General features: G+C 49.5%; 2 protein-coding genes across 6 annotated transcripts in view; one reads left to right on the top strand and one right to left on the bottom strand.

Moving 5' to 3' along the window:
• LOC116480610 (carcinoembryonic antigen-related cell adhesion molecule 1-like) overlaps positions 1-27,238 on the top strand; it is a 1,172,951-nt gene that overhangs the window by 296,702 nt on the left and 849,011 nt on the right.
• The window catches only part of POU2F2 (POU class 2 homeobox 2), a 40,907-nt gene that overhangs the window by 9,752 nt on the left and 3,917 nt on the right, over positions 1-27,238 (bottom strand). For 2 of the 5 annotated variants that reach the window (XM_058426549.1, XM_058426550.1), the window contains exons 2-6: positions 21,277-21,342; positions 21,111-21,145; positions 20,894-20,950; positions 16,002-16,118; positions 15,464-15,757 (exon numbers count right to left, since the gene is read on the bottom strand). In XM_058426549.1, coding sequence (XP_058282532.1) covers positions 15,464-15,757; positions 16,002-16,118; positions 20,894-20,950; positions 21,111-21,145; positions 21,277-21,342 — 569 coding nt within the window. Of the gene's footprint in view, positions 1-15,463; positions 15,758-16,001; positions 16,185-20,893; positions 20,951-21,110; positions 21,146-21,276; positions 21,343-27,238 lie in introns of all 5 variants that reach the window. The other 3 variants (XM_032172779.2, XM_032172780.2, XM_032172778.2) reach the window with 2 other exon arrangements.

Here is a 27,238-nt window from a genome sequence, read left to right as displayed (position 1 = left end):
AACCCTGTCTCTACTAAAAATACAAACAATTAGCCAGGCATAGTGGCACACACTTGTAGTCCCAGCCACTAGGGAGGCTGAGGCAGGAGAATCGCTTGAACCCGGAGGCAGAGATTGCAATGGGCCGAGATCATGCCACTGTGTCTCTGCACTCCAGCCTGGGTGACAGAGCAAGACTCTGTCTCAAAAAACAAAATAAACAAACAAAAAACACTCCCAAGGCAAATGATTTCATGTCTGGAATTAGCTTTAAAATACTCCAACAAGTAGTGTAAATTAGTACAACCACTTCGGGAAGCTCTTTAGCACTGTTATAGGTTGCAATGTCTCCCCCAACTCCCTGCCACCCCCCAAAAAGATATGTTGGAATCCTAACCCCCAGAACCTCAGAGATTAACCTTATTTGGAGACAGGGTCTTTGGCAGATGATCAAGTTAAAATGAGGTCATTAGGGTGGGCTCTAATCCTATATGACTTGTGTCCTTATAAAAAGGGCAAATTTGGACATAGACATGGATAACAGGAAGATGATGTGAAGAGACACAGGGAAAAGACAGCCACCTGCAAGCCAAGGAGAGAGGCCTAAACAGATCTCTCCCTCACAGCCCTCAGAAGGGACAGATCCTTCCCTCACAACCCTGCTGACAGCTTGATTTCTGACTTCCACCCTCCAGAACTGTCAGGCAATATATTTCTCTCAAGTCACCCAGTTTGTGGTTCTTTGTTTTGGCAGCCCTAGCAAACTAATATAGGCGCTATCTAAGAAAGCTGGCCGGGCTTGGTGGCTCATGCCTGTAATCCCACCACTTTGGGAGGCCGAGGCAGGAGGATCATGAGGTCAGCAGTTTGAGACCAGCCTGGCCAACACAGTGGAGCCCCATCTCTACTAAAAATACAAAAAATTAGCTGGGCGTGGTGGTGGGCGCCTGTAATCCCAGCTGCTTGGGAGGCTGAGGCAGGAGAATCGCTTGAAGCCGGGAGGTGGAGGTTGCAGTGAGTTCAGATTGCTCCACTGCACTCCAGCTCGGGCAACAGTGCGAGACTCCATCTAAAAATAAAAAATAAAAAAAAAATAAGAAAGCTGAACATACACCACCCTTATGACCCAGCAACTCCACTCCTGCATGTAACCCACCATACATGTGTATGTGTTTACCACAAGACGTGTACTACAATGTTCACGGGGACCATCTGAAATAGGCAGGACTTGAAGATAGCCCAAGCGCGCACGACAGTAGAATGGGTAAGAAACTGTTTCAGTGGAAGCTACAGCAACGAGAATGAGCAGTCCACGAGTCACGGTTACATGCCACAACAGAGACTTCCCAAACATAATCAGTGAGAGAGCTAGTCATGACAGAGAACATCCTATACGATTCTAATGGTTGAAGTTTGGGGAGTAAAGACTGAAAAGGGACACCAGGGGGCTTCTGGGAGCTGGCCACATTATTTCTAGATCTGGGTACCAGTTCCATGGGAGTGCTCATAGCTGTATACCTATGATTTGTGCACCTTTATATATGCATTATATTTTAATAAAAGTATTTTTTAAGACAGGGCCAGGCACAGTGGTATGTGCTTGTAATCCCAGCACCTTGGGTGGTTGAGGCAGGAGGACTGCTTGAGGCCAGGAGTTCAAGACCAGCCTGGGCAACATAGTGAGACCCCCATCTCAAAAAAAAAAAAATCTTGTTTGTATAGTGGTGAGTAAAAAATAAAGTAAAATAAAGGGAAAAAAGGGGGGATGAGGTAGGGAAAGAGGGAGAGGAAAAAAAATCCAATCCTCCACCCACCAAAAAAAGTGAGGAGTTTAGATGAAATCCTACTTGCCAATAGGACTGGCAAAATGTTGACATCTATTGAGCTTGGTGAAGAGTATGACATAATTCTCTACTTTTACGTTTAAACATTTCTGAAAGAAAAAGCAAAACCGCCTTACACACACAATCCAATGGCTTCTCATAGCCCTCAACAATGCAAACAAAACCCCTCGCCTGCCTACAATCCCTTTATACTGAGGCCTGTGCTCATCTCCCTGCTCATCTCCCACCGCCCTCTCCCTCCTTGGCTGTGCTCCAGCCCTTTAGCCCTTTTCTGTTTTTTTTTCAAATGCACCAAGCATGTTCCTGCCTCAGGGCCTTTACACATGCTGTTCCTTCTACTGGGCAGTTCTACTTCTGACACTAATGCCTGGGTCCTAACACAAAGTCACCCTCTCAGAGGTGCCCTCTTTGACCTCCCAGTCTATACCAGCCCCCGGCCCAGCCTCCCCTTATCACCCCATTTCATCTCCCTCAGAAGGCTTATCACCATCTCCAGGCATCGCTCCTCCTGTTTACTCATTCATGACATGCCCCTCTCACTGGAACGTCAGCTCCATGAGAGCATGATCTTGACTGTTTCAGTCATCGCTGTATCCTCAGTGCCTAGAACAGCACCTGGCACCCAGTAGGTGTTTCACATAGATATGTTAATGAACCAAGACTGATGCTTCATCATTTACTTGGCAAATTTTATGTAGAGTTGAAAGCTATAACATGTCACTTACAATTTTTTTCCTTCTGGGAAATTGTGGGGGTTGGCACATGCCCCTCAATTCTTCCCAATGCTATTATTCTAAAGACCAATTTGATGTGCCAGGAAGTGAACAAACTGGGAAAATATATAAGCAATTCAACAGAAGGGGCTCATTTCTTTCTTTTTTTTTTTTTTGAGATGGAGTCTCGCTCTGTTGCCCAGTCTGGAGTGCAGTGGCACCATCTCGGCTCACTGCAAGCTCCGCCTCCTGGGTTCATGCCATTCTCCTGCCTCAGCCTCCCAAGTAGCTGGGACTACAGGCGCCCGCCACCATGCCTGGCTAATTTTTTTTGTATTTTTAGTAGAGACAGGATTTCACCATGTTAGCCAAGATGGTCTCGATCTCCTGACCTTGTGATCTGCCCACTTAGTCCTCCCAAAGTGCTGGGATTACAGGCGTGAGCCACCCCGCCCAGCCCAGAAGGGGCTCATTTCTTTAATATACAAAGAGTGATTTTGCAAATAGCTCTATATAATTAAAAAAGAAGAAGAAAAAAATAGTGATTACAAATCCATAAGTTAAAAACTGACAACCCAGTAGTAACGTGGCTGACAGACAGGTCTGGAGAGTGCCCAGTGAAATAAATGTGAACAGCTCTGGATGGAAATAGATTCACTCGCAATAAGATAAACACGACTGCAATTGCACTGAGATATCATTTTTACCTCTCAGATCACCAAATATAAAAATAGTGTGTAATACTACATTGGGGAGTGTGGGGAAACACACATTCTTATACATGCTGGTGAGAGGGTGATTTGGCAATGTCTGTCAAAATTACAACTGCACACAGCCTTCAACTCAGCCATTCCACTGCTAGAAATTTATCTATTCTCACTCTAGAAGGCTGGGAATAGCCTTCTAGAGAGGTGAAAAATTACCTCTCTAGAAGGCTATTCCTAGCAGCAAGTGCATTCTGGCAAAAGAGTAGAAGGTAGCTGAGCATGCAGCAAGACAGGACGGGTTGGATGAATGAGGGTAGAGCTCTACAGTGGAATACTATGCAGTCATCAACAAGAATGAGGAGTCTCTTTGTGTCCTGATATGGAACAATCTGCAGGATGTCCTGTTGAGTGGAAAGCTCAAGAGGCAGAACAGAGGGTATGAGGTGGTACTGATTGTGTCACACACACAAAAAAAGAATATATCTGGATATTTGCTTGGGTATGCATAGCTGATGTCTGGAAAACCATACCAGAAGGCCACACTGTAAATCCATCCATACCTCTGGGATTTGAAACACATACCTGGCCTGAGTAAATAAATATCCCAGTGTCTCACCCACACCCCCCCAAACAGTCACTGCTGATCAACATCCCTGCTTTTCGACAGCTCAGCGCTATTCCCTGACCCCCTGGGGGTGCCTCTGCTTATTCCGCGTATGGCAGTGGGCTGGGTACTCCTGTGCTCCTGACCTCTCTCACTCTTGCTGCTAATCATCTCAGAATCTAGCTTAAGGGTTCTGAAGTCCTAGCACTCTATCCTGTAAAACAATGTCCACCCTGCCTTCCCTTTCCTAGCTACCCCAGCCCAGTAACACCTCCATGGTCACCTCCCTCCAGATGTGGATCAACTGTGAAGCCCTAGCATGACCCTCAGTGAAAAATTCCCCTTTCCTCCAGAAGCCTAGGGAGGTGTCTGTGGGTTTCATTCTGAATCACCAGAGAGAGGAAAGAATGGGGAAAGTGCATCCCAGTTTGCAGAAGGTCTCATGGTGAGAAGTTCAGATGGGAAACATTTAACCACATCCCTGTCTAGTTTCTCAGACCAGAGACTTAGGGGTCAGCCTTAATCCCTCCTTCTCTTCCTCTCCCCATCCATCCAATCCATCTGCAAGTCCTCCCAGTTCCCTCTACATCTCTTCCTGTCCACAGTGACTGTCCTGGTCCAAACCACCATCCTTCTACCCCAGACCATCCATTCGCCCCCAGGCAGGCAGAGAGGGGTCTAAAACAATAGAGTTCTAAACATTTTTGTGCCCTGAATTCTTCAGCATCCGGAAAAAAAAAAAACAAAAAACCCATTGCCCTCTTCTCAGAATTAAAAACACATAACATATGATATATAGGATCTTTCTTTCTTTCTTTCTTTCTTTTTTTCTTTCCTTCTTTTTCTTTCTTTCTTTTCTTTCTTTTTCTTTCTTTTCTTTCTTTCCCTTCTCTCTCTCTGTTTCTTTCTTTTTTTGAGACGAGATGGAGTCTCCCTCTGTCACCCTGGCTGGAGTACAGTGGCTCCATCTTGGCTCACTGCAACCTCTGCCTCCCGGGTTCAAGCAATTATCCTGCCTCAGACTTCCAAGTAGCTGAGGCTACAGGGCACCCACCATGCCCATGCCCAGCTAATTTTTGTATTTTTAGTAGAGAAGGGGTTTCACCATGTTGGCTAGGCTGGTCTCAAACTCCCAACCTCAGATGATCCACCCACCTCGTCCTCTCAAAGTGCTGGGGTCACAGGTGTGAGCCACCATGCCCAGCCAGATATATAGAATTTCAAATGAAATCAATCACATAGAATTATAGTCATCATCACTAGGGACTCCAAAGGGAGGGAGGAGGGCAAGGGCTGAAAAACTTCCTACTGGGTACTATGTTCACTATCTGGGTGACAGGAAAAATTATACCCCAAACCTCAGCATCCATGCCATATAACCCTTGTAACATACCTACACATGTATCCCTGAATCTAAAATAAAAACTGGCTGGACACAGTGGCTCATGCCTATAATTCCAGCACTTTGGGAGGCTAGATGTGAGAATCTTTTGAGCCCAGGAGTTTGAGACCAGCCTAGGCAAGATGGCAAGACCCTGTCTCTACAAAAAAAAAAAAAAAAAAAAAAAAGAAGAAGAAGGGGGGGGGGGGGAAGAGGAGGAGGAAGAAGAGGAGGAAGGAGGAAGAGGAAGAGAAAGAGGGAGGGAGAGGAGGGAGGGAGAGAGGGGGAGAAAAAGAAAAAGAGAAGAAAATTGCCTGTGGTCCCAGCTACTTGGGATGCTGAGGTGGGAGGATCCCTTGAACCCAAGAGTTTGAGGTGGCAGTATGCTATGATCACACCATGGCACTGAAGCCTAGGCAACAAAGGGAGACACCCGTCTCCAAAAAACAAAATAAAATAAAATAAAATTAATTAATTAAAATTTGGCTGGGTGCGATGACTAATGCCTGTAATCCCAGCATTTTGGGAGGCCAAGGCGGGCGAATCACTTGAGGTCAGGAGTTCGAGACCAGCCTGGCCAACATGGTGAAACCCCATCTCTACCAAAAAATACAGAAAAAAATTAGCCAGGTGTGGTGGCGGGCACCTGTAGTTGCAGCTACACGGGAGGCTGAGGAAGGAGAATCACTTGAACCCAGGAGGCAGAGGTTGCAGTGAGCTGAGATCACGCCACTGCACTCCAGCTGAGCAACAGAGTGAGACTCCGTCTCAAAAAAAAATTAATTAAAATTTTAAAAAATATAGTCATGAAACATATTTTGAGTGGTCATATAATCATTTATGGGTTTCTTTATTAGCACATTAAGTAACAAGATCCAGCAATAAATCTGATGACTGCTGTAATTTCAAAGCAATCATGAGTGAAAACAGTATTTTGAGAGATCTGCAACAACTATAAGAGAATTTGAAAATCTGTGTGCATTCTCTTGGTGGCAAAGTCTGAGTACAGCTAATACTACTGTTGTCTGTTGTCTAAATTCATGATAGAGGGACATGCTATGGTTTGGTCAGAAGATAGTAAAAATTGAGATGTAATTTTTTTCCCATCCAAGTTCATGGACTCTGAATTCTATGCACAGACTCTTCTAGGGGTGGTCTATGGAGTCCAAGTCCCTGTTCTAAAATATAAATTAAGCCATAAGGCCTCTACTGATTTTCATCACATTTGTGGTATAATCCAGATCCAGGCCATGGCCCTGCATGGCCTGCCCACCACCCCCGCTTGCCTCTCCTTCCTTGCCTCACACGACTCTAACTCCCTAACTCTGATCCAGCCCCACTGGTGTCCTTCCTGTTACTGAACCCACAAAGAAGTCCCCACCTCAGTACCTTTGCTATACCCTTTCTAGAGCTGCACAGAGGTGGTCCCTCCTCATCATTTAAGTCTCCATCAAACGCCCCCTCCTCAGAGAGGCCTTCTCTGGCCACATGCTCTTATGAAGTCTTCCTTTTCCTCCAACACTCTCTATTACGCTCTTTTCTTTCCTTCATAGCAATTATCTGCTTCCTGCCTATCTCCCCAACTACAGCGGGTGTCAGCTCCAAGAGGGCACAGACTTATCTACCTCATTCCCTGCTATATCCTCCCCCAGAAAGGCACTTGGGCATGGTGATATTCACTAAATATTTGCCAACTAAAGGAATGAAAGAAGGGGAGAAAGATGGTGGGGCATGATGGCTCACACCTATGGTTCCAGCACTTTGGGAGGCTGAGATAGGTGGAATGCTTGAGCCCAGGAGTTCCAGACCAGCCTGGGCAACATGACGGGGTCTCTATAAAAAATCCGGGCATGGTGGCACGTGCCTGTAGTCCCAGCTACTCGGGAGACTGAGGTGGGAGGATGGCCTGACCCTAGGCGGTCGAGGCTGCAGTGAGCCATGGTCACGCCACTGCACTCCAGCCTGGGTGACACAGCGAGACCCTGTCTCAAAATAAAACAAAGAAAAAAAAAAAAGAAAGAAAGAAAGGAGAGAAGATAAGATTCTGGGTGAACAGGAACAGTAAGTTGGCTCAGGACTAGGGTAAGCCGGCAGGAGGCGCCATTTCTCCACAATCCAGCAGCAGCATGGCCATCTGAAGCCACTTGAGGGAGTGTTACGTCCGAGTCAGAGCACACGGGTCAGAGCACACAAGTCAGAGGGTGGAGAAGTTATAGTAAGTGGAGACAGGCCAGAGAAAAGACCTTGGCTGGCATATTTCGTGGATCAGCTGCTCTGTCCCTAAGCTTTAAGGAAACCTAGCACAAGAGCTAGCATGCCTGTGAAAGCTGAGAAGGGACGGTACCGATTCTTGCTCATTGCTGTATTTTGATCACCTATACTGGAGCCTCATAGGTGATCAATACATTTTCAATGAATGAATGAGGTGAAACCTCGGGACAGACTGGCAGTACTTTGCCATAGCTGGGACTTTGGCTATGACTGGGGGCAGAAAGATCAATATGTGGATTACAGGATACATGGGTGAATTGCCCACTTTCCCACCAGGGCTCAGTTCCACCTGCGGGGGAAGAGAAAGCCATGACAGTGAACTTGAGAAGGCTGGGCCCCAGAGCCGGCCGGCTGCAACGGCCCAGGTGCTGCACCTCACTCCAGTGCACAGGCCAGACGGCCCACCCCCCACGGCCTCTCGCACCCCCATTAGGGGCCTCCACACAAGCTCTGGCAGCCACCATGACTGGAACGGTGTTGGCACATGAGTTGACATTACTTTGCCATCCCTGATATGGCAAATTGTGACCAGTTCTGGATCTTCCCTTTCTAAGACAAGTTAAGTCCAGAGTAGGGGAGAACAGGAAGGAGTGGGGTCTGGGAACTATGTAAACTATATCGTGATAGATTGTGTTCAAAATGAGGAGGGGAGGATGGATGGGGAAAGGGAAGGCGGACAATGGACACAGAGTTTCAGTGAGATAACAGGAATACATTCTGGTGTTCTACTGCACAGTGACTACTGCTAATACTGTACTGTATATTTCAAAATATCAAAGAGAGAGTTTCAGTTTTAGTTTTTGTTTTTGTTTTTTAAGAGACAGGGTCTTGCTCTGTTACCCAGGCTGGAGTGCAGTGCGTGATTATAGCTCACTGCAGCCTTGAACTCCTAGGCTCAGGCCATCCTCCCGCTTCAGACTCCCAAGTAGCTGGGATTACACTGCGCCACTGTGTCTGGCAAGAAGAGTACTTTAAATGTTTTCACCACGAAGAAATGATAAATATTTGAGGTGATAGGTATGCTAATTAGCCTGATTTGATCATTCCACAATATATACCTGTATCAAAACATCATATTGTACCCCATAAATATATACAATGATTATTTGCTACTTAAAAATAAAATAAAACTCAGCTGGATGCAGTGACTCATGCTTATAATCCCTGCACTTTGGGAGGCTGAGGTGGGAGGATCACTTGAGGCCAGAAGTTCAAGACCAGCTGGGCAACATAGTGAAACCCCATCTCCACAAACTTTCTTTTTTTTTACTTATCCAGATATGATGGCGCGTGCCTGTAGTCTCAGCTGCTCAGGAGGCTAAGGTGGGAGGAATGCTTCAGCCAGGAGGTCGAGGTTGCAGTGAGTTATGATGGCGCCACTGCACCTCACTGCAGTGAGTTATGATGGCGATAGAGCAAGACCTCGTCTCTAAAAAAATGAATAACTACATAAATAAAATAAAACTTAAAATTAAAATGAGGTCAGGCTTTCTGACACTCTGAGTAATCTCAGTCTGTCTGGTGGTGGGACGCACTGCCTGGGAAGGGAGTGGGTGCCTGCCATGGAAGCCACCTGGGTGAAAATCCCCACCTGGCAACAACAGTGACAAGGAAACGCCTAACCTAGGGGAAGGTTAGACTAGTGGGGTGCAAGGGTCCCTTCCAGCTTGGAAACTCGGGGGTTTGAGCCTTAGCCCTCTCACCTGCTTCTTGCTGTGTGCCTGGGGGAAGCCACTTTCCCTCTGGGCCTCAGCCTCCTTAACTGTACAGGATCACGATGCAAGTTGTTATGGAGAGACCTGGGCCTTGGAGCCCGGAATCCTGACTGCCCCTCACACACCTCAGGCCGTTCCTTACCCTCTTTAAGCCTCAGTTTCCTCAGGTGACACCACAATAAGTCTTACTTCATGGAGCTGTTAAAGGAATTAAATGAGACAATATGTGTAGAAGGTTTAGCCTGATTCCTCTTCACTTAATTGGTCCTTCATAAATGGCAGTCATTATGACTGAGTCATTTCTCTCTCAGGGCCTCAGTTTTCTTACTGTAAAATGGGGATAATAATGTCTAATTCTTCACTGGGTTGTTCTGAGGCCTGAGTAATATTATCTAGAAAGCATTTTGGAAATTACAACATATCCCTCAAAATGAGCATTTGCTACCATTGCCCACCTCATGTCACCACACTTGAATGTGAGCTCTTGAGGGTGGGAACCCAATCTGGCTGAGTCCTTCCTTCCTTCTATCTGTCCATCTATCCTTCCTTCCTTTTCTTTCTTTCTCTCTTTCTTTGGAGACAGGGTCTTACTCTATCTCACAGGCTGGAGTGTCATGGTGCAATCACAGCTCACTGCCATCTTGACCTCCCATGCTCAAGCGATCCTCCTGCCTCAGCCTCTCAAGTAGCTTGGGGGCTATGGGCATGCATCACCACACCTGGTTAATATATATATATATATATATTTTTTTTTTTTTTTTTTTTTTTTTTTTTTTTTTTTTGAGATGGAGTCTCGCTCTGTCGCCCAGGCTGGAGTGCAGTGGCACGATCTCGGCTCACTGCAAGCTCCGCCTAATATATATTTTTTTAAGATATGGGGTCTCTCTATGTTGCCCAGGCTAGTCTTGAACTCGCCGCAAGCCGTCCTCCTGCTTTGGCCTCCTAAAGTGTTGGGATTGTAGGCATACGCCACTGTGCCTGGCCAAATTTATTCTCTTTCTGACAACTAACAACTTCCAGCTCCTGCCCACATACTCTGCTGAGCTTCAGCCTCAAATATGCATCTACTTAGTTGGTGTTCCCATGTGGATGATTAATAGACTCTTCAAACCCTAACACGTCCAAAATGAAACTGCTGGCTCTCTACCCCAGCCTTCCAAAACATCCCATTCCTCCCATCTTCCCTAACTCAGGAAACCACGTCATTACCACCCAGCTGCTGAAGCCAAAATCCTAGGAGTCATCCTTGACCTATCCAATCAATACAAAATAGCAACCAGGACCCCCATCCTAACCCTCCTGGCTCAAGCCACCCTCATGTCCCATCTGTATGCCTTCAAGGACTTCCTGCTGGGCTCTCGTTTCTACTCCTATCCCCTGCAGTCCATTCTATGATTAGTACAGTCACTCCACTAGGGCAAGTTCTAAAGATGGGAGTAGGGGCAGAGGAGTGGCTGTTCTCCAGTGTGGGTTCTTCTCTGGACCCCCAGCAGTTGGCCCTGTGACATGGAACCCAGGAAGTTGTGGAGATCAGGGCAGAACACCACAAACAGAGAACGATTCAACAGGGAGAAAAAAATACCTACATGTGGACTGCATGTTACATCACATGCTACCTTATGCTAAAATTCCAGGACAGACAGGCAACAGCAGATTCCAACCCAGGAACCAGTGGGAACAACTGGCATGCCTGGGCCAGGCTCCTGGACTCCAAGGCCCTGTGGATGAACTGACCACACACCTCCAGGTGGGCAGTTTTGACTGGCCTGGTACCCACTGCCCCTTCTTCAATTTATTCAAGCAGCAGAACCCATCTCTTTCAGGGATTACACTTTCCCATCCTCAAGTCACGAGGTCCAGCCACGTAGGGCTGACCTTGCCTTCTCTGGGGTCGAGGGCAAGGACACAAATCTAGCCAGGGGACGTGTTTTTGTTTGTTTTATTGAGACAGAGTCTCACTCTGTTGCCCAGGCTGGAGTGCAATGGCACAATCTTGGCCCATTGCAGCCTCCACCTTCTGGGTTCAAGCAATTCTCTTGCCTCAGCCACCCGAGTAGCTAGGATTACATGTGCATGCCACCATGGCCGGCTAATTTTTGTACTTTTAGTAGAGACGGGGTTTTACCATGTTGGCCAGAATGGTCTTGAACTCCTGACCTCAAGTGATCCGCCCACCTCGGCCTCCCAGAGTGCTGGAATTACAGGCCTGAGCCACCCCGCCTGGCCCAGGGGACATATTTTATCTCCCTGGGCAGGATAGCTACAAGTCTGGAAATGCTGACACCCATTTTACCTGCCCTACAATGAAACAGGGAGACAGACCCCTGGAGCTGGGCCTGATATTCCAGACCAGGCCTTTTCAGTGATCTGAGCCAAATATTCCTGAGTGTTCTTCAGCCACCTGGACTTGGGCTTTGGCTCCTCCCTCCCAGCTCATCCATCCCTATTTGTGCCACTACAGACTGCCCTGTTTTCTCACTTTGCACTTGCCATTCCCACAGCCTGGAAGCCCCTTCCCAGCAAACTCCTTCCCATTCCCCTGAGTTCAGATCCCACCTCCTCCTGAAAGCCTGGACAGATGTGGGTCCTGATTCCATCAGACACACATTACATTTCTCTTCCCCCATTCCCATCACACTCAGTTGGTTTCTTTGGGAAACTTTCACTTGCTAGGTCCTAGCAGCCTAAAAGATTTTGTCAAGCTTTATTGCCATGGTCCTATTAGGAAAATAGGAATTTTTCCCCCCTCTTCTCCAATACAAAATGATGTTTTAACTGTTAACGTAAGTTTTCAATCAACGCCTGCCCCTACCCCAGACATTCTGAAATACTTCCTTGGAGAGATATCTTTCCTATCCTTGATTGAAAATCTGCCGCAAAACATCCCTCATTGATTCGGTAAATATCCACACAGCCCCCTCGGTAGAAGGCATCACACTGAGTAATGGACAGACAAATTATAAAACTGTACTATAATTTCCCCTTCGTCTGTACAAGCTAGGAGATTACAGGGAAGGATCCTGCCAAACTGTTTAACCAGCATTACTTTGGAAGCTGACATCAGAGGGCTGGAAAGGGGGCTTTTCCTTGGTACTTTATATAATTTCAAAGGGATAGCATTTATGAGTGTTTTTTACTCTCTTTCCTGGGCTTCTTAGTATCTTTCAAGTGAAACATTTCTTAGTGGCTCACTGATGTGCTTGCTCTACTGCAGGACGGGGAGCCCCTCAGGGGCAAGGATGGCTGTGACTCACTCCTAAGTCTTCAGCTTCCTGCCATGGCCTGACACACAGGAGGCCAGGAAATGTTTGTGGAATGACTGCAGGATCAGAGCTTAGCAGGCATGAGAAGTGGACTGGGGGGTGGAGGGCATGAGATGCGGCCCGGGAGAGCCATCCAAGCCTAGGAGCCAGGGAAGGCTGGAGCAGTGGGTAGGTAAGTCAGGAAGAGCTGGTCCCTCTGCAGCCTGGGCCCAGCATGGTGCCCATAAGAGGTGCTGTTGTAGAAATAACGTCAAAGGGCAAGTCAGTTTGTGAGAAAGAATTCCCAGAAAACAAACTTGGCCCAGCTTTGCACTTGTTGAGGACAGAAAGGGAAAGATCAGAGCTGAGGGAAGCTGGGGAAGGAGGAGTGAGAGAAAAGGAGGAGGGGTTTAAGGAGACCTTGACAATCAGGGCCTAGGCTGGACGGCAGGTGGTAGAGGCTTAGCTTGCTGCTGCTGGGTCCCTGGGGAGCTGGGAGAGGTGGCTGTAGGAGTGCATAGGCAAGAATGCCTGCTGCTCACAGAGGTGGTGGCCTGGCTGGGTCTGCGCTAGGCTGCCCTGTTCCGCCTTCTATCCTCTAGTCTTTGTTCCTTCAACTGATATTTCCTCGGTCAGATTCAGGCACAGCTGGAGGGAGGGAAGTCATCATGACTTCCTAGAGGTGTGGACTCCTGGGCTGGGGCTTAGATAAAGAGGAACTGTCCAGGTAAAGGAAGGGAGCAGACTTCCCAGGAAAAGAGAGAACAAGAGCAGGGCCACTGAGATGCAAAAGAGCCCAGCCCCAGTGAAGAGCCCCAAGCCCTTGGCGTTGCTCAGTAAAGGGCTGTCTATGCTACAAGGCAAATGGAACACCTGCTGCTGGAGTCTCTGGTGGCCGGGGTGGGAGGGGCTAGAAACCATGTTCCGTGAAGGACAGCTAAAAGCAGCAGCCGCGGATCATGTGGTTAGAGCTCTGGACTTCCAGGCCAGCTCTGCCACTCTTGCTTACAGAATAATCTGGGGCAGGTCACTTTACCCCTTGGAGCCTCAGCTTTGGGGAGGATTCATGGGAGCAAAGAGGCCATCACTGGCATGGTGCCTGGAACAAAGGTGGCACCCAACAGACTAAGTTACTGTTACTTGGAGAGCCAGGTATTGAAAGGCTACGTCTGGGCCGGACACCGTGGCTCATGCCTATAATCCCACACTTTGAGAAGCCAAGGCGGGCAGATCGCTTGAGCTCGGGAGTTCAAGACCGGCCTGGGCAACATGGCAAAACCCGTCTCTACAAAAAAATATGTATATATAAAAAAATTGGCTGGGTGTGGTGGCATGCACTCGTAGTCTCAACTACTCAGGAGGCTGAGGTGGGAGGATTACTTGAGCCCAAAGAGGTTGAGGCTGCAGTGAGCCATAATCACGCCACTGCACTCCAGCCTGGGCAACAAAGCAAGACCTCATCTCAAAAAAAAAAAAAAAAAAACAAGGCTACATCTACAAGAGCCATCACAGAGCCGTGGGCCCAGTTTACAGAGTGTCTCCACAGAACCAGGCCTAGTGGAAGGAAGTTCTAAGAAGGCAGGTTAACAGCTCAGTGTTAAGGAAAGTCCCAAATGGGAGCATTGGTCAATAATGGAATGGGCCATTATTGGGGTGAATTGTATCAAGGGAACAGCCTCACCAGGGCTGGACAGCTCCCTGCATGGACAGCATCTGTATCTAGGGTTCTGTGGAAGTGGTTGGACAGAGTGAGAGAAAAGCCTTTTGTGGAGCAGTCACTGAGGGAAATGCTAGGCTAAGGGAAGTTAAACAGGTGGCTTTGCTGTAGGGCTTCCCACGACCTTCACTGCCCTGAAACTTGGCCACAGCTCTAAGGCTTATGAAAACCAGACAGACAATATGAATGGGTGACGTGGGAAGGGGTGGACAGGAGTGGGCTGGAGACAGCTGCCCTTCGGAAGAGGAAGCCTACTCAGCTCCCACTCTGCTCCCCTGGCTGTCCTTATGGGAACTCTATTGGCCACTGTTAGGGGTTAAATCGTGTCCCCAAAAAGATATGTGGAAGCCCTCACTCCTGGTACCTGTAAATGTGACCTTATTTGGAAATAGGGTTGCAGATGTAATCAAGTTAAAATGAGGTTATTGGGGTGGGCCCTAAACTAATGACTAGTGTCCCTACAAGAAAGAAAAATTTGAATACACAGACAGGTGCACAGAGAGAAGATGGCCATATGACGACAGAGGAGGCAGAGATCAGAGTGAGCCATCTACTAAGCTATGGAACACCAAGGATTGACAGCACCATCGGAAGCCAGAAGAGGCAAGGACAGATTCTCCCTGGAAGCCTTCAGAGAGAGCACAGCCCTGCCGACACCTTGAGTTTGGACTTGTGGTTGGAGACAATATGTTTCTGTTGCCTTAAGCCACCCAGTTTATGGTATTACGTTATGACAGCCCTAGGAAACTGAGACAGCCACTAATTCATGATTAACTATGGAAGAGCAAAAGCTCCAGGGTCAGGGAGGTGATGCAGAACCTCCCAACTCATAGATCACGGGCCCCTTTTTTGAAAGAGCATCTTGTTGGATGAGCCAGGGGACACGATGAGGGTAGGGCACTCATTCTTATTATCAACCTTTTGTTTTGTACCCACATGGTACCATTCACGGGAGTGACTCCTGGTTTCCTTACCTGTAAGTTGAGGACAACAATCTCAACCTCCCAGGAGGCTGTGAACTCCCAGCAAGATGCATAGGAAGCACTGCCCCCGACACACCACCAGAGGGAGGATTATGATGTGGGATATTCCTCCCTGTGAGCCTCACTTTACCCCTCTGTAAGATGGGACAGCAACATCTCCCAAAGCTTCCTAGGGTTGCTAGGAACTGCCTGGAATGTGGCTGGTGGTCAGAACAGTCCATGTGGACCAGTCAGCCCCTTCCCACACACTCACTGTTTCTGCATGTCCTTCACTGCAGGGAGCCTGGTCCCCAGTGGCTGCCCTTACCTGTGCTGTAAGCTGGATGGGTTGGGACAAGGTGAGCTGTGGGGTCCCAGGGGGCTGGCTGGCAGGCTGTGGTGGTGGCAGGTCACCCCCCCCAGAGGAGGCTGGGGGCTGTGAGGTCGAGGAGGAGGCAGAGGAGGAGGAGGAGGAGGAAGTAGAGGAGGAGGCGGAGGCGGCGGCGGCGGCAGCGGCGTTAGCGGCAGCGGCGGCACTGGACTGCTGCACGGCGGCGGCCAGGAGCTGGGCCTGGGCTTGCTGCAGGAGGAGCTGCTGCTGAGCTGGCATCAGTGCCGTGAGCTGTGGGGTGTCGGGGACAGCAGGAATCGGAGCAGGGGGTTGAAGAGGAGCAGAGAAGGCAGAGAGGGGTTAGTGCCTAAGCCAAGCAAGTAAGGGGACAAGACCTCCTGGAGGACAGAAGAGGGCAAGAGGCAGGTGTGAAAGAGTGGCCATGGCCTTGGTGGAACAGTTCATCCACTAGCCCTATAACAGATGAGGGGTGGCTGGTTTGTCTCTTCGTCCCCATCCTTCCCTGAGTACTTACCCCAGCTAGCTGGCTGCCCGTCAACATGAGTTGGGCCTGGGGCAGATGAGGCTGGGCCGGCTGGGGGGGCAGGGGTGCTGCTGGGGCTGAATCGCCACTGGGGTCTTCAGCCTTGATCTGGGGGGGAGAGAGGCAGGGTCCGGGACCCCAGAATGTTAAGTGGAGGCCAGAGAGAATGCCCACCTGTGAACCAAAGAGAGGGCACATGTGTGGCAATGGCAATCAGGCTGGCACAGCAGGGGCAGACGGGGGTGTGGACATGAGGGTGCAGCCTGTGGTCCTGCACTGACCGCTGGGAGCTTCAAACCACTCCTCTGGCCTCAGTTTCCTCATCAATCAGATAGGGCTAACACAACACCTGCACCCAAACTCCCTACAGGAGAAGTCCCCTTTGCAGAGTGCTTTTCCTCTCCTGAGAGTCAGTTTCCCTGACTGTAAAATGGAAAATGGTGGCTGGGCATGGTGGCTCATACCTGTAACCCTAGCATTTTGGGAGGTCGAGGCGGGCGGATCACTTGAGGTCAGGAGTTCGAAACCAGCCTGGCCAACATGGTGAAACCCCATTTCTAAAAAAAAAAAAAAAAAAAAAAGGGAAAATACACCCACTGGGCACCTGGGAGGTCAAATAAGCAGGTTCTGGGTCCCACACCCTTCATCTGTATCACGTAGAGGTGCATCTCTCTTGCTTTTTTTTTTCTTTTTGTTTTTGAGACAAGGTCTCGCTCTGTTGCCCAAGCTGAAGTGCAGTGGCATGATCACAGCTCACTGCAGCTTCTACCTCCCAGGCTCAAGCAATCCTCCCACCTCAGCCTCCCGAGCAGCTGAAACTACAGGTGCCCGCCACCACACCTGGCTAATTTTTAAATTTTTCTGTAGAGACAGGGTATCACTATGTTGCCCAGGCTGGTCTTGAACTCCTAGGCTCAAGCAATCCTCCTGCCTTGGCCTCCCAAAATGCTAGAATTACAGGCACAAGCCACTGCACCTAGCCAGGTGCATCTTTTATTTGTCCAATGAAGTAAGACTTTGTTGGAAGAAAAGGTTTTCAGGTACTAAGAAAAACCACCACCTTGGAACCTGGGCTACAAACTCAGATGCTCACAGAAATGGGCACAAATGAATGATAGGAGTAGGGGTGGATGGAGGTGGGCTGGAGAGAGCGCCTGCCTAAGTGGAAGTCTTATCTGGCTCCTACTCGGCTCCTGCTGGCCACTCTTTTCAAAATCTAGAACAAAAATACTGGCAGAATAAGCAAAGCACAGCATTTGTCCTGCACTGTGGACAAGCCAGATGTGGCCCAGGAAATGCCAGGCTTCAGCCTCCACCCCTGAAGTCTGCCAAGCCTCTCCATGTCTCTCTGAATATGATATGGACACATCTTTCACCATACACACAGAACAGACCAGCATAGAGCCACCCTGGCCTCCTCTGCTCCTAGGTAAAAAGCCAGACAACAGCAGTTGTTGGCTGAAAGGCCTGTTGGCTAAAGCACACACAGTGGTGGGAGAAGGCATGGCCTGATGGATCACACACCCTCAGGCCTAAAGTGGACAGTGGGATCATCCTTCAGCCTGACAGCCCAACACCATTTTGTAAAAGGAAGTCCAGAGAGGGAAAGCAACTTGGGCAAAATGACTCAGTGTGTTAGCAGGGGGGTGATATTTGAAATGTGGACAGAGACAAACAGAGGCCAAGGAAAGGCCACACAACAGATAGTGAATGGCATGTCCCAAATTATGGAATATAAGTATTAGAAAGTTTAAGAGCTACAGGCGCCAAGTGTGGTGGCTCATGCCTGTAATCCTAGCATTTTGGGAGGCTGAGGCAGGAGGATTGCTTGAGGCCAGGAGTTTGAGACTAGCCTGGGCAATAGAGTGAGACATCGTCTCTTAAAAAAAAAAAAAAAAAAAGAGAGGAAAAGGTTAAAAAAAAGCGCTGCAGAGATGCAGCATGACATGACACTGGGTATGAGAAGTCAGGGTAGTGGCTATCCCTGGTAGGGACATTAAGGGCCTCTGGAAGGCTGGTCGTGCTCTGCTTCTTGATCTGGTGCTAGTGACATGGGTGTGCTAAGTTTCTGAAAGTTCACAGAGTCAAACATTGAAGATCTGTGTGTGTTTTTAATGTGTATCATATTTTAATACAAAGTTTTTTTAAAAATAGGCTGAGTGTGGTGACTCACCCCTTAATCCCAGCACTTTGGGAGCCGAGGCGGGAGGATCACTTGAGGTCAGGAGTTCGAGACCAGCCTGGCCAACATGGTGAAACCCCATCTCTACTAAAATACAAAAATTAGCCAGGCATGGTGGCACACATCTGTAATCCCAGCTAATTGGGAGGCTAAGGCAAGAGAATCACTTGAACCTGGGAGGCAGAGGTGCAGTGAGCCGAGATGGCGCCACCACACTCCAGCCTGGGCGACAGAGTGAGACTCTGCCTCAAAAATCACTTGAACCCAGGAGGTGGAGGTTGCAGTGAGCCGAGATCACGCCATTGCACTCCAGCCCGGGTGACAGTGTGAGACTCTGTCTCAAAAAAAAAAATAAATAAAAGTTTAAAAAAAATGTTGAATGCCATGGTGAGCACACTATTCCCTTTTCAGTGCTTTTTCATTGTTTCTGGTTATCTTAAAGTCTCTGATTGGTGCTTGAATGTCTTTACCATCTCTCCAATACTAGCTAATCTCCACTTTTATTTTAATTTAATTTTATTTTTTTGAGACAGGGTCTTGGTCTGTCACCCAAGCTGGAGTGCAGTGGCGCCATCAGGACTCACTGTAGCCTCAACTTCCCAGACTCAAGTGATCCTCCTGCCTCTGTCTCAAGTAGCTGAGACTACAGGCGTGCATACCCAGCTAATTTTTGTATTTTCTGTAGAGACAGGGTCTCACTATGTTGCCCAGGCTGGTCTTGAACTCCCGGGCTCAAGCGATCTACCCACCTTGGCCTCCCAAAGTGTTAGGACTACAGGCTTGAGCCACTGCATCTGGCTTAATCTCCTTTTTTTTTTTTTTTTTTTTTTTGAGCTGGAGTCTTGCTCTGTTGCCCAGGCTGGAGTGCAGTGGTGCAATCTCGGCTCACTGCAACCTCTACCTCCTGGGCACAAGCAATTCTCCACAATGCCTCAGCCTACCAAGTAGCTGGGATTACAGGCACTCACCACCATGCCCGGCTAATTTTTGTATTTTTAGTAGAGTCGAAGTTTCACCGTGTTGGCCAGGCTGGTCTCAAGCTCCTGACCTCAGGTGATCTGCCCTCTTTGTCTCCCAAACTGTTGGGAATACAGGCATGAGCCACCATGCCGAGCCCTAATCTCCTTTTTTAATAAGCAGAGAACAGGCCTCTGAGGTTAGGACCCTTCGGCACACAAGAGACTCTGGGTAAATTTTAATAATCATCGTATTTATTTCCGTGGCAAGTGATTCTGGTTTTCCATTTGTGAAATTTCCATTTAAAAAACATTTATTTAAAAAGCTGTTGAAAAGCAAGCCAGTTCATGAGTTGGTAATTGTTGAAGCTGATTGATGGGTATCTAGGGCGTTTATTTTCATTATACCCTTCTATTTCTGTATCCACTTCACATTTTCCATAATAAGGTGTTTTTTTTAAAAAAAATTGAGCCAATTAACAAAATTATTATGTAAATAGTTGCACACAGTGGTCTTATGCCTGAGACCGTGATAGGAGCACATGAATCACTTCAGTTAGGGAAAGACTGACACAGAAGAGATGGAGAGAAGTTGAGAGGCAAAGTCCAGAGAAACAGGGTGTACAGGGCAAGTTGTGGACAGAGCCCGAGGCCAGGAAGGGGAGGGAGAAACCTTCATTCCCTTCGTCCCACTGGCATCCCCAAAAGAAGGAAGCCTGCTGCCAGTTTGAGAACAGACTGCAAATATCTGATTCAACTGAGGACAGGGTGGGGGGCAATGGATACACGCTGTGCTCTGAGGGCTAAGGCAATAGCCAAACCTGCCATCAGAGGGTCAAGGAGGTCAAGATCGAGAGCCTGTCTCCCCTAGACCCCCGTTCAAAGCGCTCAGCACAGAAGCAGGACACCTGCTCACAAAGCACTTTTGTCCTCTCCTCTCATGGTGGCATGGGGGTACACCAGACATGGAGGCAACCACAGAGGCCATCCCATCAGACTGCCCCCTCCCCCCAACCAATGATACTGAAGAGGAAACTGAGAGGCCCAGAGAGGGGAAGTGACTTTCCCATGGTCACAGAGCAAAGCTGTAGCAGGGTGGGGAGCAGTTCTCAGCCTCCCACCCCATCCCTCAGCCACTGCTGGTCAGGGTCTGGAGTCCTGCTCACACTTCTCTGCCCCCACCTCCAGTGCTACCTTCAAGCCTCTGGACCTGCCTGCTACCCCTGGACCAAGCTGGAGGGTGGAGATTGGAGCCCAGGCAACCCCAAGAAGCCCAGAATGCCAGGCACAGGGCCCCATCTGGATGTGGAATTTGCACTGCCTGGCTGCTTCCAGCCTCCCTGTCATTCTCTCCTGCGTTCCTACAGTTATCCTCAACTGGTGCCAGCCCCCCCACCCCCACCTCAGCTGGCCGCTAAATGTGTATATTGGGGGACAGGCGGTGGTGCAGGCCCCTGTTGGGTCAGGGAAGTTGGGATGGGGGCGGGCCTTTGGCTTCCTGTTGTTCATCGCCCTGGGGCTCTGGGGGGGATTTCCCTGGCCACCCCCACCCCCTAGGGAAGGGGAAGGAGCCTGCGTGAGTCACAGGCCTGGGGTGGGAGCCCAAGAGTGAGAAGGGGCGGGAGGAACCTCGTTACCAAGGTACCAAGCCTCAGTAATCTCTCAGCCCTGGGACTGAGGCAGGCCTCCTGAGGACCCTCTTCCAAGGGCTGCCCGCTTCCCTGGCTGTTCCGACAGGTGCTTACCTTTGTGCTGGGGCCAGTTGGGGACACGGAGAATGGGGAGGTCTTATTTTGGGGGTTCTGCAAAGAGAAAGTAGGAGCAAGGGGATGGGAATAGTGAGTGAAGCAGCTTCTGACCACCCCCACTCCCTGCCCTCCTACCACAGGCGGCACAGAGCCCCCTCTGAATCCCTCTCCCCATTCCTTCCCACCTCCTCCCACTTATCCACTCCCTCCTAACCTGATGATTAGTGTCTGGTCCATTTCTTTCGGTGTCTGCAAAGAGAGGGAAAGGATGTGTTGTCATCAGCCACCCCCACCACACCTGTCCCCTCCCAGCTCTCTTCCCATCTGCCCCACTTCCCCTGCCCACGGTGATCCCTGCCCCCTGCTCCCTGCCTACCCACCTGTGTGCTCTGATGGGGAGTCCAGACCTTGCTTCTCGGCCTCCAGGGGCTTAGACATTCTTATTTCTGGGGACAGAGGAGGAATGGAAGTGGGGTGAAGGAGGGGAAGCCAGGAGGGCTCTCGGGCCCCCATTCCACCACACTCCCCAAGCCTTTCCCCCAAATTCCCCCCTTACCCCCAGCCACCTTGGAAGTGTCTCTTCCCAAGAGACATGTCCTCCATTCTGGGCCTCTGCCCTCCTCTGGCAAGATGAGACACGGCCCTCAGGCCTTGGGGGATCTTGCCTTATCCTTTTACCCCTCCAGAAAGTGACACAGGGGTGTTACCCACAGTGCAGCAAAGGGCAGGGCAGGAGGTGGAAGGTGGTCATGCGAAGGTATCAGCTGCCCAGGAGGAAGCTGGTGACGTCCCAAAGGAGGGAGAGCAGGCTTGGGCCTCCTCCTGGGGCGGGCCGCCCAGGCTCCCATCCTGCCCTACCAGGTTTCGGGTGAGACATGTTTTCCACTCTGAGTGGGGCCTCGGAGATGTTATGGGGCTGCAGCATCCCCAAAGGAGGCAGTTGTCAGATCTCTGAGTGTGTGTGATTCAGCCGCCCTCTGGTCCTCTTCCCACCCCACCACTTTCCCCATCCACATCTCACTCCCACCTGGACTTTGTTCCTATGTTTAGCACACCGGCCTAGCAGACCCAACCTGATCCTCTGTAACCCCAGCTCCACCTGGCTCTACGCCTGAGCTTGTCCTCCAATCTAAACCTGATCTGGGACTTCACGCTTGAACCCCAGCTGCAGTCTCAAGTCCACCCCTGTAATACAACCCCATTCTATAGCTCCCTAGACCCAGGAAATGAAAGGAGGTGGCCAAGGGAGGGTGGCAGGCAGCAAGCACATAAACCTACGGAGACAAATGCCCGTCCTCAAAGCGCTCTGATACTTTTCACAGAAAGGCGAGTGCTCACCAGTGCCAAGCACAGAGCTAGATATGACTCACAACTCACATTAGCGGTTAGTGCTAATATTACCCCGTTTTACAGAGGAGGAAACTGAGGCTCCAAGAAGGGATGTCACCTCCCCAAAAGCACAGCAAGACAGTAGATGTGCCCTGATTGGACCCCTGGTCTTCATGACTCCAGGCCTCCTACTTCTAATTGGATCCACTCTAGTCTAATGTCCCCCAGTCCTGACTTCCAGCCATCTCATCTCCAACAGTTCCCTCGCCGAAGCTCATCCTGAAACTGAATCCAACCCTTCCTGGTCCTAGACCCCAGGACAAATCTGGGCTTCAGCCTGACCCATCCTTAGTCCACTTACCTTGAATCCCAAGTTGTGCCCAGATGGTTCAAGTCCTTCATCTGACCTTGACTCCCAACTGTTCTGCGACCCTGTCCCTGATCCAAACTCTTCCCACAACTCACTCCAAAATCCCTACCTAAACCATGACCCCACTCCTACTAAAGGAGCTGTCCAACTCTAGTGTGCTCTGCACCAAGATACTTAAAGAAGACAGCTAGGCCAGGCACAGTGGTTCACGCCTGCAATCCCAGCACTTTGAGAGACTGACGCAGCCAGATCTCTCGAACCCAGGAGTTCAAGACCAGCCTAGGCAACATGGAGAAACCCCATGTCTACTAAAGACACAAAAATTAGCTGGGCACGATGGCATGCACCTGTAGTCCCAGCTATTGGGGAGGCTGAGGCAGGAGAATCGCTTGAATCCAGGAGGTCAAGGCTACAGTGAGCTGCGACTGCACCACTGCACTCCAGCCCGGGTGACAGAGGGAGACCCTGTCTCAAAAAAAAAAAAAAAAAAAAATGGAGCTAAAGTAGGGGATAGGAAATAGGAAGAACTCAGTAACTGCAAAAAAAAAAAAAAAAGTCTAGAAATCTTGCAATTGAGGATTATTCAATGTGAAATGCTGCTTGAGTTTTAAATTCCTAATTAAAAAGACAGGTCATGCATTGCTGGTGGGAGTGTAAATTGATACAAGCACCATTCAGAAAAGCTGAAAAGATGCCCTCTCCCTAAGATGTAGCACATCCACTCCTGGGCATCTGCCCAAAAGAAACACGTGTCCTGCCCATCAAAGGACATGGGCATAATTCTTCTGCAGTCTTTTCATAATGGCCTCAAACTGGAAACAGCCTAAGGGGCCATCAACGGGTGAATGGATAAATAAAATGTGGTATGTCCATACAATGAAATACGCCACAGTAATGAAAAAGAACAAACTCCTGCTTCATACACATGGCCGAAGCTTGGAGACAAGAGGCTGAATGAAAGATGCCAAACACAAAGGCAGACATAATTTATGATTCCAATTACAGGAAATTCAAAAACAGGCAAGCTGATAGCAGACGATCACGGTCAGATGAGTGAGCACCTTGGGGGTACTGACTGGGAAAGGGCATGAGGAAGCCTGCAGCAAGTGAGAAAAGATCTTGTTTGGTGGTTACAGGGTCCTTACATATGCAAAAATTCATCAAGCTATACACTTAAAATTTGAGCACTTTACTGTATATACATTATGTTATATACACAAGCAAGAAAACATTTAAAAGCTAAAAAGCAAAAAGCCAGCACACAGTCCCATTAAGATGCACACTGCACCGAGGCAGGTAGATCACCTGAGGCCAGGAGTTTGAGACCAGCCTGGGCAACATAGTGAAATCCTCGTCTGTCCAAAAAATAAAAAAGTTGGCCGGGCATGATGGTGGTGGGCACCTACAGTCCCAGCTACTCAGTAGGCTGAGATGGGAAGGTCGCTTGAGCCCAGGAGGTTGAGGCTACAGTGAGCCGTGACTGCACCACTGCACTCCAGCTTGGATAACAAAGCAAGACTCTGTCTCAAAAAAAAAAAAAAAAAAAAAAAAAAAGATGTAGACTGTTGAGGGTGGGGGTGGAGACTGGGTGCCCAGGATGCTACCAGAGTTCAGGTCCTGTTTCCTGGCCCTGGGGACAGGGCATTAAATGGCTACTGATACAAGATATAAGAAGGACAAGAAGGGAGCTGGGCGGCAAGTGTGTCCTGACTTTGGAGCAGTAAAAGCAGGAATCCTGTCTGATCCTAGCTCTAATTCACCCAGACCTTAGCCCTACTTCAGGCAACCACTAACTCTAACCTGGTCCTAAATCCCACCCCTCCTAGCATCCCTAAAACTGCAGCCTCAGCCTCCTCTGGCCCCCTTCCCTTCAGCAGAGCTCCACATTGCCTCAGGGCAATCCTTTCCTGGCTCCTCCCTATCTCCTGGAGAAATAAACAACCAGGCTGAGGGGCCTGGCCTCCAGGGGCTGGCCCACCACCCTGTACCACTCTTCTCTTGCAGCTCATGCACAGTGCTCTTCACCACGTTGAGCATCTCCCCCTGCTTGGGGGTCTGCTTGACAGCAGGCTGTGTAGGTTCTACACTCCCACCTAGCTGGGCATCCCTCTCCCGCCCACAGATCAGGGCAGCCTCGGACCCCATTGCCAGCCCAGGAAGTCCACACGCATCCTTAGCCTCTGCTATGGGCTAAGTTGCATCTCCCAAAATTCATACACTGAAGTCCTAATTCCTGGTACCTCAAAATGTAATTGTATTTGGAGATAGGGTCTTTAAAGACGTAATTAAGGTAAAATAAGGTCATTAGGGTGGACATTACTGCAATCTGACTGGCATCCTTATAAGAAGAGGGAGCCGGGCGCGGTGGCTCATGCCTGTAATCCCAGCACTTTGGGAGGCCGAGGTGGGCAGATCACCAGTTCAGGAGTTCGAGATCAGCCTGACCAACAATGTGAAATCCTACCTCTACTAAAAATACAAAAATCAGCCAGGCGTGGTGGTGTGTGCCTGTAATCCCAGCTACTCAGGAGGCTGAGGTAGGAGAATCGCTAGAACCTGGGAGGCAGAGGTTGCAGGCAGCCGAGATCGCGCCACTGCACTACAGCCTGAGTGACAGAGCAAGACTCCGTCTCAAAAAAAAAAAAAAAAAAGAAGAAGAAGAAGAAGAAAAAGAGGGAATTAGGTCACAGGCGGGAACAGAGGGAAGACCATATGAAGACCCAGGAGAAGACCAGCCGACCACAAGCCAAGGGGAGGCCTTGGAAGAGACCAACCCTGCTGACATCCTCGTCTCTAACTTACAGCCTCCATAATTGTGAGAATGAATTTCTCTTATTTCAGCCACCTAGTCTGTGGTACTTTGCTGTGGAAGCCCTAGCAAACTAAGACAGCCTGTCACAGCCCCTGCCCTCCTGCTGTCCCATCCCTGAGCCCCAGTTGTGGCTGTCTGTGTCCAGGTCCCTTCCCCACAAGACCAATGCGACAGGCCTGGTCTGACTCATCACTGGGTCCCCAGCATCACAAGCCCAGAACAGGTTGTAACTGCTGACTGTCCCTCTCTGCAGCAGTCTCTGTTTCCTACTACTTCCCACCCCTGTCCTACTGTCTCCCTGCTATTTATTTTATTTTATTTATTTTTTGAGACAAGAGTCTTGCTCTGTCGGCCAGGGTGGAATGCAGTGGCACAATCACGGCTCACTGTCGCCTCGACCTCCTGAGGTCAAGCTATCCTCCCGTCCCAGCCTCCTGAGTAGCTGGGACTACAGGTGTGCACCACCACATCCAGCTAATTTAAAAAAAAAAAAAACATTTTTTTTATAGATACGGGTCTCCTTAAAAAAAATGGGTCCAGGCTGATCTCAGACTCGTGGGCTCAAATGGGTCCAGGCTGGTCTCAGACAGGTCCAGGCTGGTCTCAGACTCGTGAGCTCAAATGATCCTCATGCCTTGGCCTCCCAAAGTTCTGGGATTACAGGTGTGAGCCACCACGCCTGCACTCTGCCATTTAAAACATTTCCTGAGGCCTTGGCATGGGCTGTTCCCTCTGCCTGGAACACTGCTCCCCAATCTGTCCACCTGGCGACCCCCGACTCATCCTTCAGAACCCAGCATAAGCTCTGTTTTCTTTTCTTTTTCTTTTTTTTTGAGATGGAGTCTCGCTATGTTGCCCAGGCTGGAGTGCAGTGGTGGGATCTCGGCTCACTGCAAGCTCCGGAGGTCTCCCGGGTTCAAGCAATCCCCTGCCTCAGGCTCCCAAATAGCTGGGATTACAGGTGCACACCACCACGACTGGCTAATTTTTGTATATTTGGTAGAGAAGGGGTTTCACTGTGTTAGCCAGGATGGTCTCAATCTCCTGACCTCATGATCTGCCCGCCTCAGCCTCCCAAAGTGCTAGGATTACAGGCGTGAGCCACCACGCCCGGCCATAAGCTCTGTTTTCTATGAAACCACCATCTTGATGCTCCCAGCTCCCAGCCAGGTCTCTCTCCAGCTCCCCATACCCTAGCACCTCCCCTTGTCACTGTCTTAGAGGCTGACAGTAGCTAGCCGGGCCCCAGTATGTCTCCCCTATCAGACTAGGAATTTTTCAAGGGCAGGTCTGATCTCAGGTTCCTAAACACTGCCCAGCAGAAGACATGTGGATCAGTGGCCCCAAGGTCCTGATCTCCCTCCCCCAGGCCTTTGCCTCTGCTCGTCTCCCACTTGGGTGACGCTTTCCTTCTCTACTGGCAAACTCTTGCTCCTCTTTAAGGTCCAGCTCGAAAGTCACCTCCTCTGTGAAGTACTCCCTGATTCCCCAGATGGTCAGGTCTCTCTCCTCTGGGCTTCACTGCCCCTGTACTGTTCTCCATCACATCCTGATCATCTTGGACAGAGACCTCCACCCCAACTGTGGGCTCCTCAGGAGCCCAGGCTGGAGTCATTGCTGCACAGGCCTAGGAGTATGTCTTTGGAATGAATGAATGCATTAAAGAATCCCCTAACTGACCAGGGCCCAATCCTGTCTAAAACAAACCCCTATCTCTACTGTCACCCAACATCCCCAAGAAACCCTAACTTAAATCTTTAAGGTAAGATTTCCTCTGCAGGGACTGTGGCTGGAAAGACAAGAGTGGTTTGAGGGAAATTTTTCACCATTC

The sequence above is a fragment of the Hylobates moloch genome, unplaced genomic scaffold (assembly GCF_009828535.3).
Source record: "Hylobates moloch isolate HMO894 unplaced genomic scaffold, HMol_V3 SCAFFOLD_13, whole genome shotgun sequence".
In the NCBI taxonomy this organism is placed as follows: domain Eukaryota; kingdom Metazoa; phylum Chordata; class Mammalia; order Primates; family Hylobatidae; genus Hylobates; species Hylobates moloch.
The sequence above is the reverse complement of the archived record's forward strand: the minus strand, read 5'-3'. Positions and strand labels throughout refer to the sequence as shown.